The sequence below is a fragment of the Bos javanicus genome, chromosome 21 (assembly GCF_032452875.1).
Source record: "Bos javanicus breed banteng chromosome 21, ARS-OSU_banteng_1.0, whole genome shotgun sequence".
Taxonomy (NCBI): Eukaryota; Metazoa; Chordata; class Mammalia; order Artiodactyla; family Bovidae; genus Bos; species Bos javanicus.
This window is the reverse complement of record NC_083888.1, coordinates 55,654,755-55,667,862: the sequence shown is the minus strand read 5'-3', so window position 1 is coordinate 55,667,862 and position 13,108 is coordinate 55,654,755. Positions and strand designations below refer to the sequence as shown.

The following is a 13,108-nucleotide window of genomic DNA, read 5'->3' as shown; positions in this document are numbered from 1 at the left end:
AACATACAGGTGTCTTTTTTTAAGGACTATTGTTAGCCCTGTAAGCCACTAGTTGAACACACATCGATGTACTTTATTTATGTGCTGTAATTTTCTTGATTCCCAGTCCTGATCATCATTTTCATATACTGTCTGCATTTTCTCCTTGTCTGTCCTGCTACTGCATATATAGGCATGAGTGGAGATTTTTTCACTGAATCCCTCAGTTTTTATTTACTCCTTGAGCCACAAAAACCAATCATAGTAGAGGATCAGGAAAACAGTCAATTTTCTACGTCATTTGGAATATCTATATTTGTTCTCCTGTGTGCTCTCTAAATAACACAATCTTATTTCCTCCAATTTGAGACATTTAGGTATCAGCTATTTTTTCCTTAAATTTGTTTTAAATGGAAACTTTACATCATTTCCATAAATGGAGAACAGATACAGTTACTATTCGCCATAAATAGAAGGAATCTATAGCAGTGCAAGAACAATATTATAAATTCTAGCTAAACATTCTTTTAATCAAGGGGATTTAAAGATAATAGAAAAAGGAACTTTCTTTTCGTTTTGGTACTGTTTGTGTGATGTGCCTATACCATACTTAGGGAAACTGCTCACTATCCTATTAAGTCAGTCGAGTATTTGGTTTGCAGTTAACAAAATACAGGTGTAATACAGTAGCATGTGTCATAGTATGTACTCTTTCCATTCTCTCCTATAATAAGTGATCCTTATTATGTGCATTTTTCTCAACAGGATATTTTGCTCATCAACCTCATCATAGAACATATGATTTGTGATACAGACCCTGAACTTGGAGGAGCAGTCCAGCTTATGGGCCTGCTTCGAACATTAGTTGATCCGGAAAACATGTTGGCTACTGCCAATGTAAGCCACGGGCATTTTTCACTTTTTCATGCTAGTATAATTTTTATTGCTGGTAGGAACCAGTGCAGTTAAAGTTCATGAAAGTGTTCTTGATTCCTTAGAAAACAGAAAAGACTGAATTTCTGGGTTTCTTCTACAAGCACTGTATGCATGTCCTTACTGCCCCCTTGCTGGCAAATACAACTGAAGACAAACCTAGCAAAGGTAAGATAATATAGGGTGGTAGTTGAGTTCTTTGTTCTTGAATTCTGAAACCCCAAAAGTTGGTGTTAATGTGTATTAGTTGCTCAGTCGTTTCCAACTCTTTGCGACCCCATGGACTGTATGTAGCCTGCCAGGTTCCTCTGTTCATGGAATTCTCCAGGCAAGAATACTGGAGTCGGGTAGCCATTCCCCTCTCTAGGGGATCTTCCCAACCCAGGGAACAAACCCAGGTCTGCTGCATTGCAGGCAGATCTGAGCCAACAGGAGGTCTAATAATATATTTTCAAAAGAGGTAATGTCAAGATAAGTTTCTTTTTTTTAAGTGTTATAATCAGAGGTAGTAGAACTCTGAAAGAAGATACCAGAGATAATTCGTTGCTCTCAGAGTTTTAAAACAATTTTTTTGTTAAAGCAATATTTGTGTTTAGTTTGTATTTACATATGTGAAACAAATGGAAGTAATTATTAGAGGATTGATTTTAAGTTATTTGTACTTCACATGTATAGCTAGAGCAAAGCTTGTCCTCAGTATTAAACTTTTTTTTTTTTTTTTTTGGCATTAAGGATTATTCCAAGTTAGGATTATTTATTTCTGCATTTTATTACTTTAGCTTGTGTGTGTCTTGTGTGAGATTTAGAAAATAACAGTAGTTTTAGGGTCTACATTGAGAAATTCCTTATTGAAGCTTTGACAATAAGTAATTTTGTCATATAAGTTAAATATGCTATATTGATAATTCATAATACCACTTAGAAAATAAATGTTAATTTACCCTTTTTTATGACTCTGAAAGTAAGTCTTAGGAACACAATATATAGTAGGTAAATCTTGAGGCTTCCTTCCAAACCTACATGTTTAGTTCATCAAACATTTATTGAGAGCCCTCTGTGGGAAAGGCACTGTGCTAATCTTCAGGGGTTAAATGAAGGAAATGAAAAAAACTGTGTGAAATACTTTTGGAGGCTTGCTGCCTGGTGAGGAAGATAAACCGGTGATTAGATTATAATGCAGTGTGGACTCAGTAATATGGAGTAAAAGGAGGCACAAATCAAGCACACGAATCAAAGGAGCAGAGAGAGCAGTTCATTAAAGCTGGATGATGTCTGGTAGGACCTCCTGTGATATCTGCATCCGCTGAGGAACATGGTAAGACATGGTAGAGCATTCTCATGCTTTGGAATAAAGCAGATCTAATAGATTTGTATCTCAGTTGCCTTACTAATAACATTTCACACCTGGGTCTTATGACACTAAGTCTTCAGAGTTGTTTAAATTAGATGTGAAAAGTGGAAAGCACAGTTCTTAGCACATGGTAGGCATTCAGTAAATGTTAGTTTCCTTTTCCTTAATTTGAACATATTTGGGTTAATAGGAAGGATTTTATTTGATTGGAATTTGGGGGGAAAATGAATATAAGCCATTAAGTATAATTGTGTTTTGTTCAGATGATTTTCAGACTGCCCAGTTATTGGCATTGGTATTGGAATTGTTAACATTTTGTGTGGAGCACCATACCTACCACATAAAGAACTACATTATTAACAAGGACATCCTCCGGAGAGTGCTGGTTCTTATGGCCTCGAAGCATGCTTTCTTGGCATTGTGTAAGTGTTGCTTCTGCTGGATTACTTATAGTCTCTGTATTATTGTGGTATCTTTCAGTCTTGTTGCCTGAGAAGAAAAGATCACTGATTTCAGGAAACCTAGGTTCTAATACTAAACTATACTGACAATGTACTCTTGCCACATTTTGAGCGGTGATTTTCCTGATTCTTCTTTCTCAGTATACAATAAAGATATATTAAAGTATTACATTATTAAAATGACACCTTAAATCATTTTATTACCTTATTTATTTTTTACTTAGTATATATGGCATGACAGTCACAAATTAGACACTCTTGTGAGACTAGAATCTCACACTGCCATGAAGAATATATTCATAATTTGGAAAACATAGCTAATAGTACTAAGTTTCCAAAATGCGTTTTTTTCTAAGTTACAGACTGCCTAGCACAAATGTCTACAGATGGTCCATTCATTAATTCCACAAATGTTTTCCCCCTTGTTTTACTGAGACATATTTGACACCCAGCTGTAATATATTACACTGTGTTACCTCAGGTATTTTAGAGCAAGGGTAACAAACCACAGCTGTGGCCAAATCCAGTCCGTGGTCTGTTTTTGCACCACTTGTGAGCTGAAAAATAGTTTTATGTTTTTAAAGCATTGTTGAAATAAAGCTACAGAGACCATTTGTGCCCACAAAGCCTAGAATATGTATTCTGTAGACCTTTATGAGAAAGGTTTGTTAACTCTTAGAGCAACAAGTCTTTTAACAAGGCTGTTTTAGTTATACGTTTTTCAAAAATTGACTTTCACTGTATTCATAAAACCCTAGTTTACTGAAATGAAACATGTTTCTGAATTATAAATAGATTAATCTAGCATGTTCTTGATCATGTAGCAGTCAGCTTTCTTTGGTAAGTTGACATACCAATTTTAGGGTACACTAGAGGTTCAGTAAGAGATGTTTGTTGGTAACTCTTTTGGCCTTTTGGTTTTTATGGGTAAGTTTGGTTTTGTTGGTATATAAAGGCATTGTAATCATCCACTAGTTAGAGGCCTGAACATAAACATGTTTTTGCTATCTTTTTTTACTTTCATTTTAAATTATTTTGCTTGGGAATTCCCTGGTGAATGGAATGGTTAGGACTCCACACTTTCATTGCCAAGGGCATGGGTTCAATACCTGGTTGGGGAGTTAAGATCCCAAAAGCCATGTGGTATGGCCAAAAAAAAGGTTTTGCTTAATTAATTTTTAAAACACCCTTAAGTTTAAAAACATGTTATAAGGATATTCCTGATGTTAACTTACCGTGTCAACATTTTATCTTTAAAACAGTATTAAACATAGAAAGTTGAATGAATTTTTCTTAGAAGGAAACCTATCAGGGTGACAGTTGTTACAGCTGAATTAGCTAGTGTGGATTCTGCAGTGTGTACTGAGAACACATGTGCATATAAAGAAGGGCTTTTAAACTCATACTCATTTCCCTTATAAACCTACCACAGGAAAAGTGAGAGTCCCAAAGCAAGTTGAGAGGGAGTTAATAACAAACACCTCTGAATTGTTCTTTCACGTCTGGAAGGTCTTATTTGAGTGCGGGAAAGGGAGTTTGAGCAGATGGGAGAGAATGGAAAAACTGAATAAATAAATACCTTAATTTTGTTTCAGTAAATTTAACACCTATTACCACGTTTTATTGATTCTAAGATATGTATTGATACTCATATCAAGTTGAGTCTTAAAATTAATGACATGTTATGATTGGTAGTTTTTTTGTTTTGTTTTCTTAATAGTAGAAAAGGTTTTTTGTAATCAGTGGCATCTTAGATTTGATGGAGTATGGTACATACCTGGTATTAGGATAAAGATGATTAAGACTTAGACTCAGCTGTCAAGTGGCTTAGAGTTCATTAGGAGGAGATAAAACCAAAACAACAGCAGCATTATATCAAGGTGTTTTTAGATGTATAGTGAAAATGACTTATTCTACCTGAATGAGGCAGACGAGGGAGATCTTGCAGAAATGAGTAAAGTAAGTTGTGTCTTGATCATGAGAGAGGGTGACATTCTTGGTTGAATACATAATTCAGATGAACAAAATGTTAAGTGTGATGTTTTAGTGGTTTGGTATAGGTGGAATATGTGAGTCTAGTGGAAGAGTGGCAGAAAAGGAAAGGCCTTTTCTTTAGTCCTTCATCTTGTTATTTTGCTTAGAATACTGCAAAGAAAATGTCTCAGTTTGATGAGAACTATGAAGAGAACTGTGACTAATTAATGAGTCTGTATTACAGGAAACTAAGCATGCTCGCAAAAATCTAAGTTTTGTTTTATTAATATTTTCCAAACTAAGTTAGGCTATCATTGATTAAACCTTACTCTTTCTCAAGTAATTCTCAGTGCGGCTCTCTCCAGGATTGAGAATGAGTAGCTTCTGAAAGAAGATGCCAGTCATTAGGAATGCATTCTTTAGAACTGTCTATATAGTAGGAATTTTTATCAAGAATTTCTAAAAGAATTAGCGTAAGTTTGAGATTTAAGGTGTTTTCAGTCTTAGAAAAGAGTACATTGAAATATTAAGTATGGTTTGTTTTTTAAGGGAAGTTTTATAAGTAAATTTAGATGCCCATTTGTAAAGACAAAAGATTGCTTAAATTTTGAGGACTTTGCATTTTTTATATCTGCTGGTTCTTAATTTTTTTCTTATATTTAAAGACAACATAAGTCTGTGGGTGAGAACAGCAATTGTTACCTAGTCCTTATACATTAGATATGTTTGTGTTGAGTATACACAAATATACACACCAGTTTTATCAGTCTTGGCCTTTTCCAGATTCTTGGATTTTACACTGTAGCTTTTTAGCTCATACCTTTATGATGTTTGATTGTTTTTATTTAAAGTATGAAAATCTATATGAAGAATGAAGTAAAACTTTTGTGGTAGATGATTCATTAGTATAACTAATGGTATCATTAGTTACATGTGAGGCAAAAAGTTTCACACTTATATATATAAGATCTCATGTTGTATAAGGTAAGATTTATTATTTCAGAGATGATTAACACTAAGCATTAAGAGATCCCTGGCATGCTAATGAATGTTAGAGATGTGAGTGGAAGCCAAGTGCCACTTTTACATTGAAAATCCTATAGTTGTGCTAATTTGACTTATCCCAAAAGCTTTCTCTACTCTCCTTTGAGCAGCTTGACTTCATAGAACTCACTAGTAAATTTTTTAAAGTAAGTTTTTATTCAAGAACAAGAATAGTGTTTGGATATTTTTCATACAAGTTTCTTTTTGGGGAGAGGTATGGGTGGAAATAACACAACTCTTAATATAAATATATAAGGGCAAATGAGGAGCAAAACAAAAAAGCCCATTAGAATCACATTCTATCCACCTTAGCAGTTTTGAACAAAACTGCTGTTGAGGAGATGGCAGTGGCACCATCTGCATACTCTGTCTTAGTGAATTCTAGAAAGGGAGTTCTTTTCACTTACCCAGGAAATGCATGCAGACCACGGGGTTTAGCCAGTGTGTGTTATGGTAGGACACAAGTCTCCAAAAAGCCTGCAAAGCTGGAGTAACAATTTTTAAGATAATAGCACTTGCCTTATTTACTAAAAGCTTAAAATTTGGCCTATTAGCATGAGTTCTGATTTTTATTCTGACAAATGGAACTGCCTAAGTTCCTCTGTCAAGCAACATTAAAAAAAAAAAAAAAAGGCTCTCAAAACTCATTGTTAGGCTTTGACTTATTATCACAAAGAAAGATGCCGCTTATTGTTTAAAATGTTTTATTTCACCATGCTTTTGTATTTGAAACTATATAGTAGTTTAAAAATACTTTTAAACTATTTTGAACTCCCTGCCCAGTGTGTCTCTTTAGTAAGAGACACTCTTAAATAAGCTGGATTGTTAAGGCAGTTTATACTCAACTGTACCTAATTGGGCATTCACTTGTGGACCTCTTTTCTGCCAACTAAAGAAAAATTGAGCTGCTTTACTCCTCTGCCTTCCTACCCAGAAACCGTGTCAGCATGGTTGCCTGGCTACCTGCTCATGAAGGACTTGATTAATAACAAATTGGCAATTTAACGAGCCACTTCCATGATCTCCAAAGAAACCAAAATACAAACACAATATTTAATCTTGCCAACCGAAGACGATGTGACTGCATGAAGTGAGTATGCTTTTTTGAACTGTTTACAATAACTGGGGCATTAACTTACTGATAATTACGTTTAGGTGAAGAGGGCTTTGTTGAAGTCTAGCTGTCTGAGTATATTTGGATCTTGATGAATGGTGACTTAAGTAACTCCCCATACTTCAAGATGTAAATATACCTTTTAATCTGTAAGTTAAAGCCTAATTAATTGTAAAAAGGAAAACTAGGGAAAAAAAGCATACTCGCTGCAGCAAGCATAGAGGACCACATTTTAAAAGCATCCTCTAAATTGATTCCTAATCTATGGGAAGGCAAATTTGGGGTCCTACAGATTTCTGTGGGTTTATGGCATTTCTGCAAACACATCGAAATACAAACCAATGTAAACCCATTAACCCTGATTTAAAATAATAAGAGTGTCCAAAAATAAGATCAAATTATAGAGTGGATTGCCCTAATATTTCTTCTATTGTTCTGAAGGTAGATACAAAAGGTTACATTTGGAATTTTCTCATCTGCAGTAGTATGATAGGTTAATTCATTTATTAGCCCAATCTTATTTCTTACTTCAGATATAAAATACATCTTGGTAATTAGTAACTTAATTCCAGAATTTTTCTGGCTAAGACTTGCGTTCTATGATGACATACACTGCTTTTAGAATACATTTTTCTGATAACCCTTTTGTAATCTTTTAGGTTCTTACTTCTGGAAGCAGTAACTTATTACTGCATGAAGAACTATGTTTATTAAATAGTTTTGGTTTATTTTTTGTAATTCTAAAATACGAAAATATGGTATGTGATTTGAACAACAATACCTCTGTGTTTCAGGTGCTCTTCGTTTTAAGAGAAAGATCATTGGATTAAAAGATGAGTTTTACAACCGCTACATAATGAAAAGTTTTTTATTTGAACCAGTAGTCAAAGCATTTCTCAACAATGGATCCCGCTACAATCTGATGAACTCTGCTATAATAGAAATGTTTGAATTTATTAGAGTGGTAGGTTCTATGCTTTTTAGTTAGAATTTTGATTTTGTTTGAGAAAATCTAATAAGCATTATTGGTATTTTGGCTTTTTTGAGATTATATTTAGAGAGAATTTCTGAAAGGAAACCAATGTTACCAAAAGCTTACGAGAGATTCAATTCCAACTAAGAAAATAAAATAATCTCTCTCAGCAGCTATGAATCCTTTATAGAATAGTTTGAAAACTGATATAATAATGTCATGTCGGTCGTTTTAAGAAAGTGAAATTATAGTTGACTTAGTGTTTGGATGTGTTTTTATTTTGTTTTTGACTTTGAGGTTTTCTGGATTTTTCTTGACGTTTCTCCATGTTTCTTAAGAGCGAAAACTTGATTCTTTGATATAGTATGTTTGCAGTTCTCAAACACTGGTGTGTGTCTTAATTATCTGTGGCATGTTTTTTTTAACACATTATGGTAAAATATACATAACAGAATTGGCCCTTTTAACCATTTTTAAAGGGTGCAGTTCAGTGGCATTAAGTGCATTCACATTGTTTTGCAGTCATCACCGCCATCCATCTCTAGCACTGTTTTGTAGTGTGATTTTAAAATATATTTGCTCAGCCCAGACTTAACTGAATGAGAATCATCTAGGGTGGAACCTGGGCATTTACTTTGGAAAGAGCCATGGATAATTATGAGGTGCACCAAAAGTTGGGGGATATGGAAGTAGCCACATTTTCATTTGTCCCTAAGATTGGATAATAATTTTATGAAATTACTATTCTGGGAGAGTTTATGAGTTCACTGCAGTTAAGCCTCATATTTTGCTAAATTAACATTTTCCCTATCATTTTGTATTATAATTCTTTTTATAGGAAGATATAAAGTCATTAACTGCTCATGTAGTTGAAAATTACTGGAAAGCACTGGAAGATGTAGATTATGTACAAACATTTAAAGGATTGAAACTGAGATTTGAACAACAAAGAGAAAGGCAAGATAATCCCAAACTTGACAGGTAGATTACCACATATTTGAACCTATTCAGGTTTATGGTGGCAGCTCTTTTTTGTTTGTGTATTATTTAGCTTGGCAAGGGAGGGGGAAATAAACAGAAGTTGTATTTTTCTCTAATGATCAATGTAAATGTTTTCCTGGCAGTGTTAGGTGGATATGACCTGTAGACCTATCTCAGGCATATATATCCAGTTAGACAATGCAAAAGAAAAAAAGCAAAACACTGATATGACAGTAAGGCTAATTTTTTGTGTCCAAAGTAAAATCAGATTATTAGTTTTTCTTTAATGTTACAAATTATTTTAATGAGGTTGCGTACCTTTTTCCAAAATACCTGAATTCACATACTTGTGGTATATTTTTAAATCCATAAATTAAGACTTGTTAATTCCTAGTTTAATAACTGATCTGTAACAGTACAATTTTGATAATAGGGATTTTGATTCCACTAATTAACACTAGATATGGTAGAGTGTAGTGTTTTGTTCTGTGCTGGGTAAAATCTGTTTTGTTTTGTTCTTTTTCCCACAGCCTCTATGTCTGTGAATCTGTAATATTCCATTAATCTATTAAGACTGTAATTTGGGACAATATTTGAAGACTAAAAAAGTCCTTATAAGTCTGTTCATTTTACTCTTCTCTTTGCTCACAGTATGCGTTCCATTTTGAGGAATCATCGATATCGAAGAGATGCTAGAACACTAGAAGATGAAGAGGAGATGTGGTTCAACACAGATGAAGACGACATGGAAGATGGAGAAGCTGTAGTGTCTCCATCTGACAAAACTAAGAATGATGATGACATTATGGATCCAATAAGTAAATTCATGGAGAGGAAGAAATGTATGTTGAAAAGATGGGCAGAGAAAAATGAAGGCTTTCTCACTCTAGGTTTATCCTTTTTTTCTTGACAGTGATTAGTATCTACTTTGTGTCACAACAGATTTTAAAAGACTCTTGCTTTTATAGACTGTGGATTAAATAGCTCTGTTGTGAAGGTATAGACTAAATTTCCTTCATCTGACTTGTGTAAGATATTTCAGGAAGGGTGGAACAATGAAGGTTTCCTTCCTTTCCTGGATAAGGACGCCTAATATTTTGCTAAGCTTTGTTCACAAACAATTTCAGTGTTGCTCTCTTGCAAAGGAGTAAGCTAGTTAATTATTGTGTTTTAGTGCCACCTCATTTGGAGGTATTGTAAAAGATGAGTACGGGTGACAACTATTGACAATATTCTCATTTTTAGTAAAAGAAAGTGAGGAAAAGGAGGTGCTTCTGAAAACGAATCTTTCTGGTCGGCAGAGCCCAAGTTTCAAGCTTTCCCTCTCTAGTGGAACAAAGACCACCCTCTCCAGCCAGTCACCTGCAACAAATCTGCCTGGTTCTCCAGGATCACCTGGATCGCCAGGGTCTCCAGGCTCTCCTGGATCCATCCCTAAAAGTACATCTCAGACGGCAGCTATTACTACCAAGGTATGTTCCAGCTTTCTCAACACTAATTGTCATGGCTAGGACTCCTTTCAGTTACTGTCTTTTGGAACTGATTTTAACATTTGTGAACTAGAGAAGAATTCTCCCACCAGGAGCTGAAAGATTTCTGAAAGTTTTTACAACCCATATAGAAGTTTGAATATATTCTTATTTTGGCTGTTCACATTTTAGAACCTTAGGCTCATACTTGTATATGTCAAAACATTTACAGAAAGTTTACTATATTTTATCAATTTTCCCAATTAATACCCAGGTAAAGACTTCGTGGGGAGAAGATAATTTAAATATCTGGACATGCCTTTTTTTTTTTTTTAAAGCAAGGTTTATAAAAAGCAATTAACTGTCTACTATCACAAACATTTCATTTAGGAAGGATCAAAATTTTACCACCAAAATACGAGACAAACATAATCTCTGAATAAAAACCAATTTTTTTGGCCACCTTATGTTTCCCTGGACTAAACTAACACAGTGGCATTTGGGATTCATTGATGTACAACAGGTCTGATGTGAGTCACAGTGGTTTCTGGTGAAGGAGCAGGGCCTGGATGAAATGAGAAAGGAACAGGGCAGAATCACTTTCCTAGCCTCTGAGAGCCTGTCTACCCTTATTTCTAGTGGTCTGTTTATTTTCTGTGGTTTTAATTTTGATACTGTTGAGACTGTGTTAAAAAATTTTAATGCATTAAGTCTTAAAACTTAAATTTTGAATTTTAAATTCAGTACTTAGTATTGATCTCCCGAGTGGTTTGCAAGGATCACGTGAAAGTGTTAAGTTTATCAGTTGTGTCTGACTCTTTGTAATTCATGGACTATATAGCCTACCAGGTTCCTCTGTCCATGGGATTCTCCAGGCAAGAATACTGGAGTGGGTTGCCATTCCCCTCTCCAGGGGATCTTTCCAACCTAGGGATCGCGCCTGGGTCTCCTGTATTGCAGGCAGATTTCTTTACCATCTGAGCCACCAGGGAAATCCCATCAGCTGCTTAAAAATTTATCATGGAAAACTTGGGAAATATGTAATAAATTTCAGCTCCATACAGTCTCACCTCCCAGAAATAACCAGTTTGTATATTGGGGTGGGGGGATGTCCTTTACTCAGACTTAAAACACAAGTATTAAAAAACGTAGTCTTTTCTTGAAATAATCCTTATTTTTGAACAGGGAGGCCTCGTGGGTCTGGTAGATTACCCTGACGATGATGAAGAGGACGATGAGGATGATGACAAGGAAGACACTCTGCCGTTGTCAAAGAAAGCAAAGTTTGAGTCATAATAGTGGCAACTGCCTGTGATCAGGACCTGTCAAGAAAACTGGTTCTCTACCCCTCCCCACTACAACATCGACAACAAAGCAGTGGTTTCTTGTGAATGACTGACACACCCATCAGCTCGCACACTTGACTTCTGCTCATCAAGTGCCAATTCAGTGGAGCAGGAGGAGGGGATGTTACACATTTAGGGGAAGGACTTACGCCTTTGAGCTCTCCAGCTTGGACCACACATTGCCCTTTTCTCAGGGAAGGAAATGGAAACAAAAAGCCAACAGGGCAGGGGTTTTGTAAGTGGAACTCTGGTTTGACTGGTCAGTTGCTACAATCAGAATATGCTTTCTCGGACCATGTTTGAGACTCAGAAGAATAGGCTTTTCTGCCATAATTCTTCACTAGTTAAGAATGCCAGCAGTTTCTTTGTATAAAGAGACCTGCCTTTAAAATCATACATTCTGAACATTTTAGTCAAGTTACAACAGGTTTGGAAAACTTCTTTGGGGGAGGGGCGAATATAAAGTTTCCTCTTTTTTATCTGTTCCCTTTGCCCTTCAAACTGCAGATTTTTTTAAGTGGGGATTTGTCCCTACTTGATTAAAGATTGAGTGGAATTCTAGATGTGGTCATTTGTGTCATAATTTTTTGTTTCATTTTGTTTTTGATTTTTTTTTTCTTCTTCTCTGAGTGTATGCTTAGTTGTTGAGTATATATATTTGGGACCATTAAAATTTTTTTTGATGTAATATAACCTAACGTTGTGCTGGTACCTGTTTTACCATGTGTAATTTTTGTTCTACATTTCTTAATTTGTTTAGAGTTTTATGAAAGATGGTATAGTTTTTATTGACAAAAGCAAAATAATCTTACAACTATGTGCATACAAAAAGCAATACTATTTTGTGACTAAATATTTTATATTAAAATTTACATCAGCAATTGTCTTGAGAATTCAGGGAAACAGAATGGAATTTAAAATTTCAACAGTTTTGTTAAACCTAGAAACGTGAAATTAGTATTCCAAAGAGATTCTGAAATTTCATATCTGGGGAAAAATGATGGTACATTAAATCAAAATTGAGGATGAATGATTTAAGAATAACATACTGACTTTTGAATAATAAAAGTGAAGAGTAAGAGAAATTGTATTAGTTGTATTTTTCTTTTTTTTAACTGCTCCCTTTGGAATACCAGTTGGAGTTGTAATTGATGGTTCCTAAATAAATACCTGGCCAGAGGACCATCAGATACCACCTTATTAACAGTATTTTTTAAATAGGTTCTTTTTATTGTCTTAGGTGTGCTAAAATTTTTAAGGAAACATAAATATCTCAGTTCCACATACCTTCACTTTTTTAAAGTGAAGATTTTAGAACTTACGGAAGAATGTATTTGCAAATGTGAATAAAAATTCCTATCTAGGAAAAGGATACTATTTTAAGTATCACACACTTTAACTGGATAGTCCAGCGAGCACTATGTGCTCCGACCTGCGCTCCTTTGCTAGCGCTCAGTACATCGCGGTACCAAAAACATGTTAC

General features: G+C 34.9%; 1 protein-coding gene across 2 annotated transcripts in view; it reads left to right on the top strand.

Moving 5' to 3' along the window:
- Nucleotides 1-12,715, top strand: part of PPP4R3A (protein phosphatase 4 regulatory subunit 3A) — a 34,689-nt gene extending 21,974 nt beyond the window's left edge. For both annotated transcript variants that reach the window (XM_061395111.1, XM_061395110.1), the window contains exons 8-15: nucleotides 745-876; nucleotides 978-1,080; nucleotides 2,527-2,685; nucleotides 7,651-7,820; nucleotides 8,668-8,810; nucleotides 9,462-9,652; nucleotides 10,056-10,282; nucleotides 11,465-12,715. In XM_061395111.1, coding sequence (XP_061251095.1) covers nucleotides 745-876; nucleotides 978-1,080; nucleotides 2,527-2,685; nucleotides 7,651-7,820; nucleotides 8,668-8,810; nucleotides 9,462-9,652; nucleotides 10,056-10,282; nucleotides 11,465-11,575 — 1,236 coding nt within the window. In that variant the 3' untranslated portion in view covers nucleotides 11,576-12,715. The remainder of the gene's footprint in view (nucleotides 1-744; nucleotides 877-977; nucleotides 1,081-2,526; nucleotides 2,686-7,650; nucleotides 7,821-8,667; nucleotides 8,811-9,461; nucleotides 9,653-10,055; nucleotides 10,283-11,464) is intronic.
- Nucleotides 12,716-13,108: the final 393 nt, after the last annotated feature.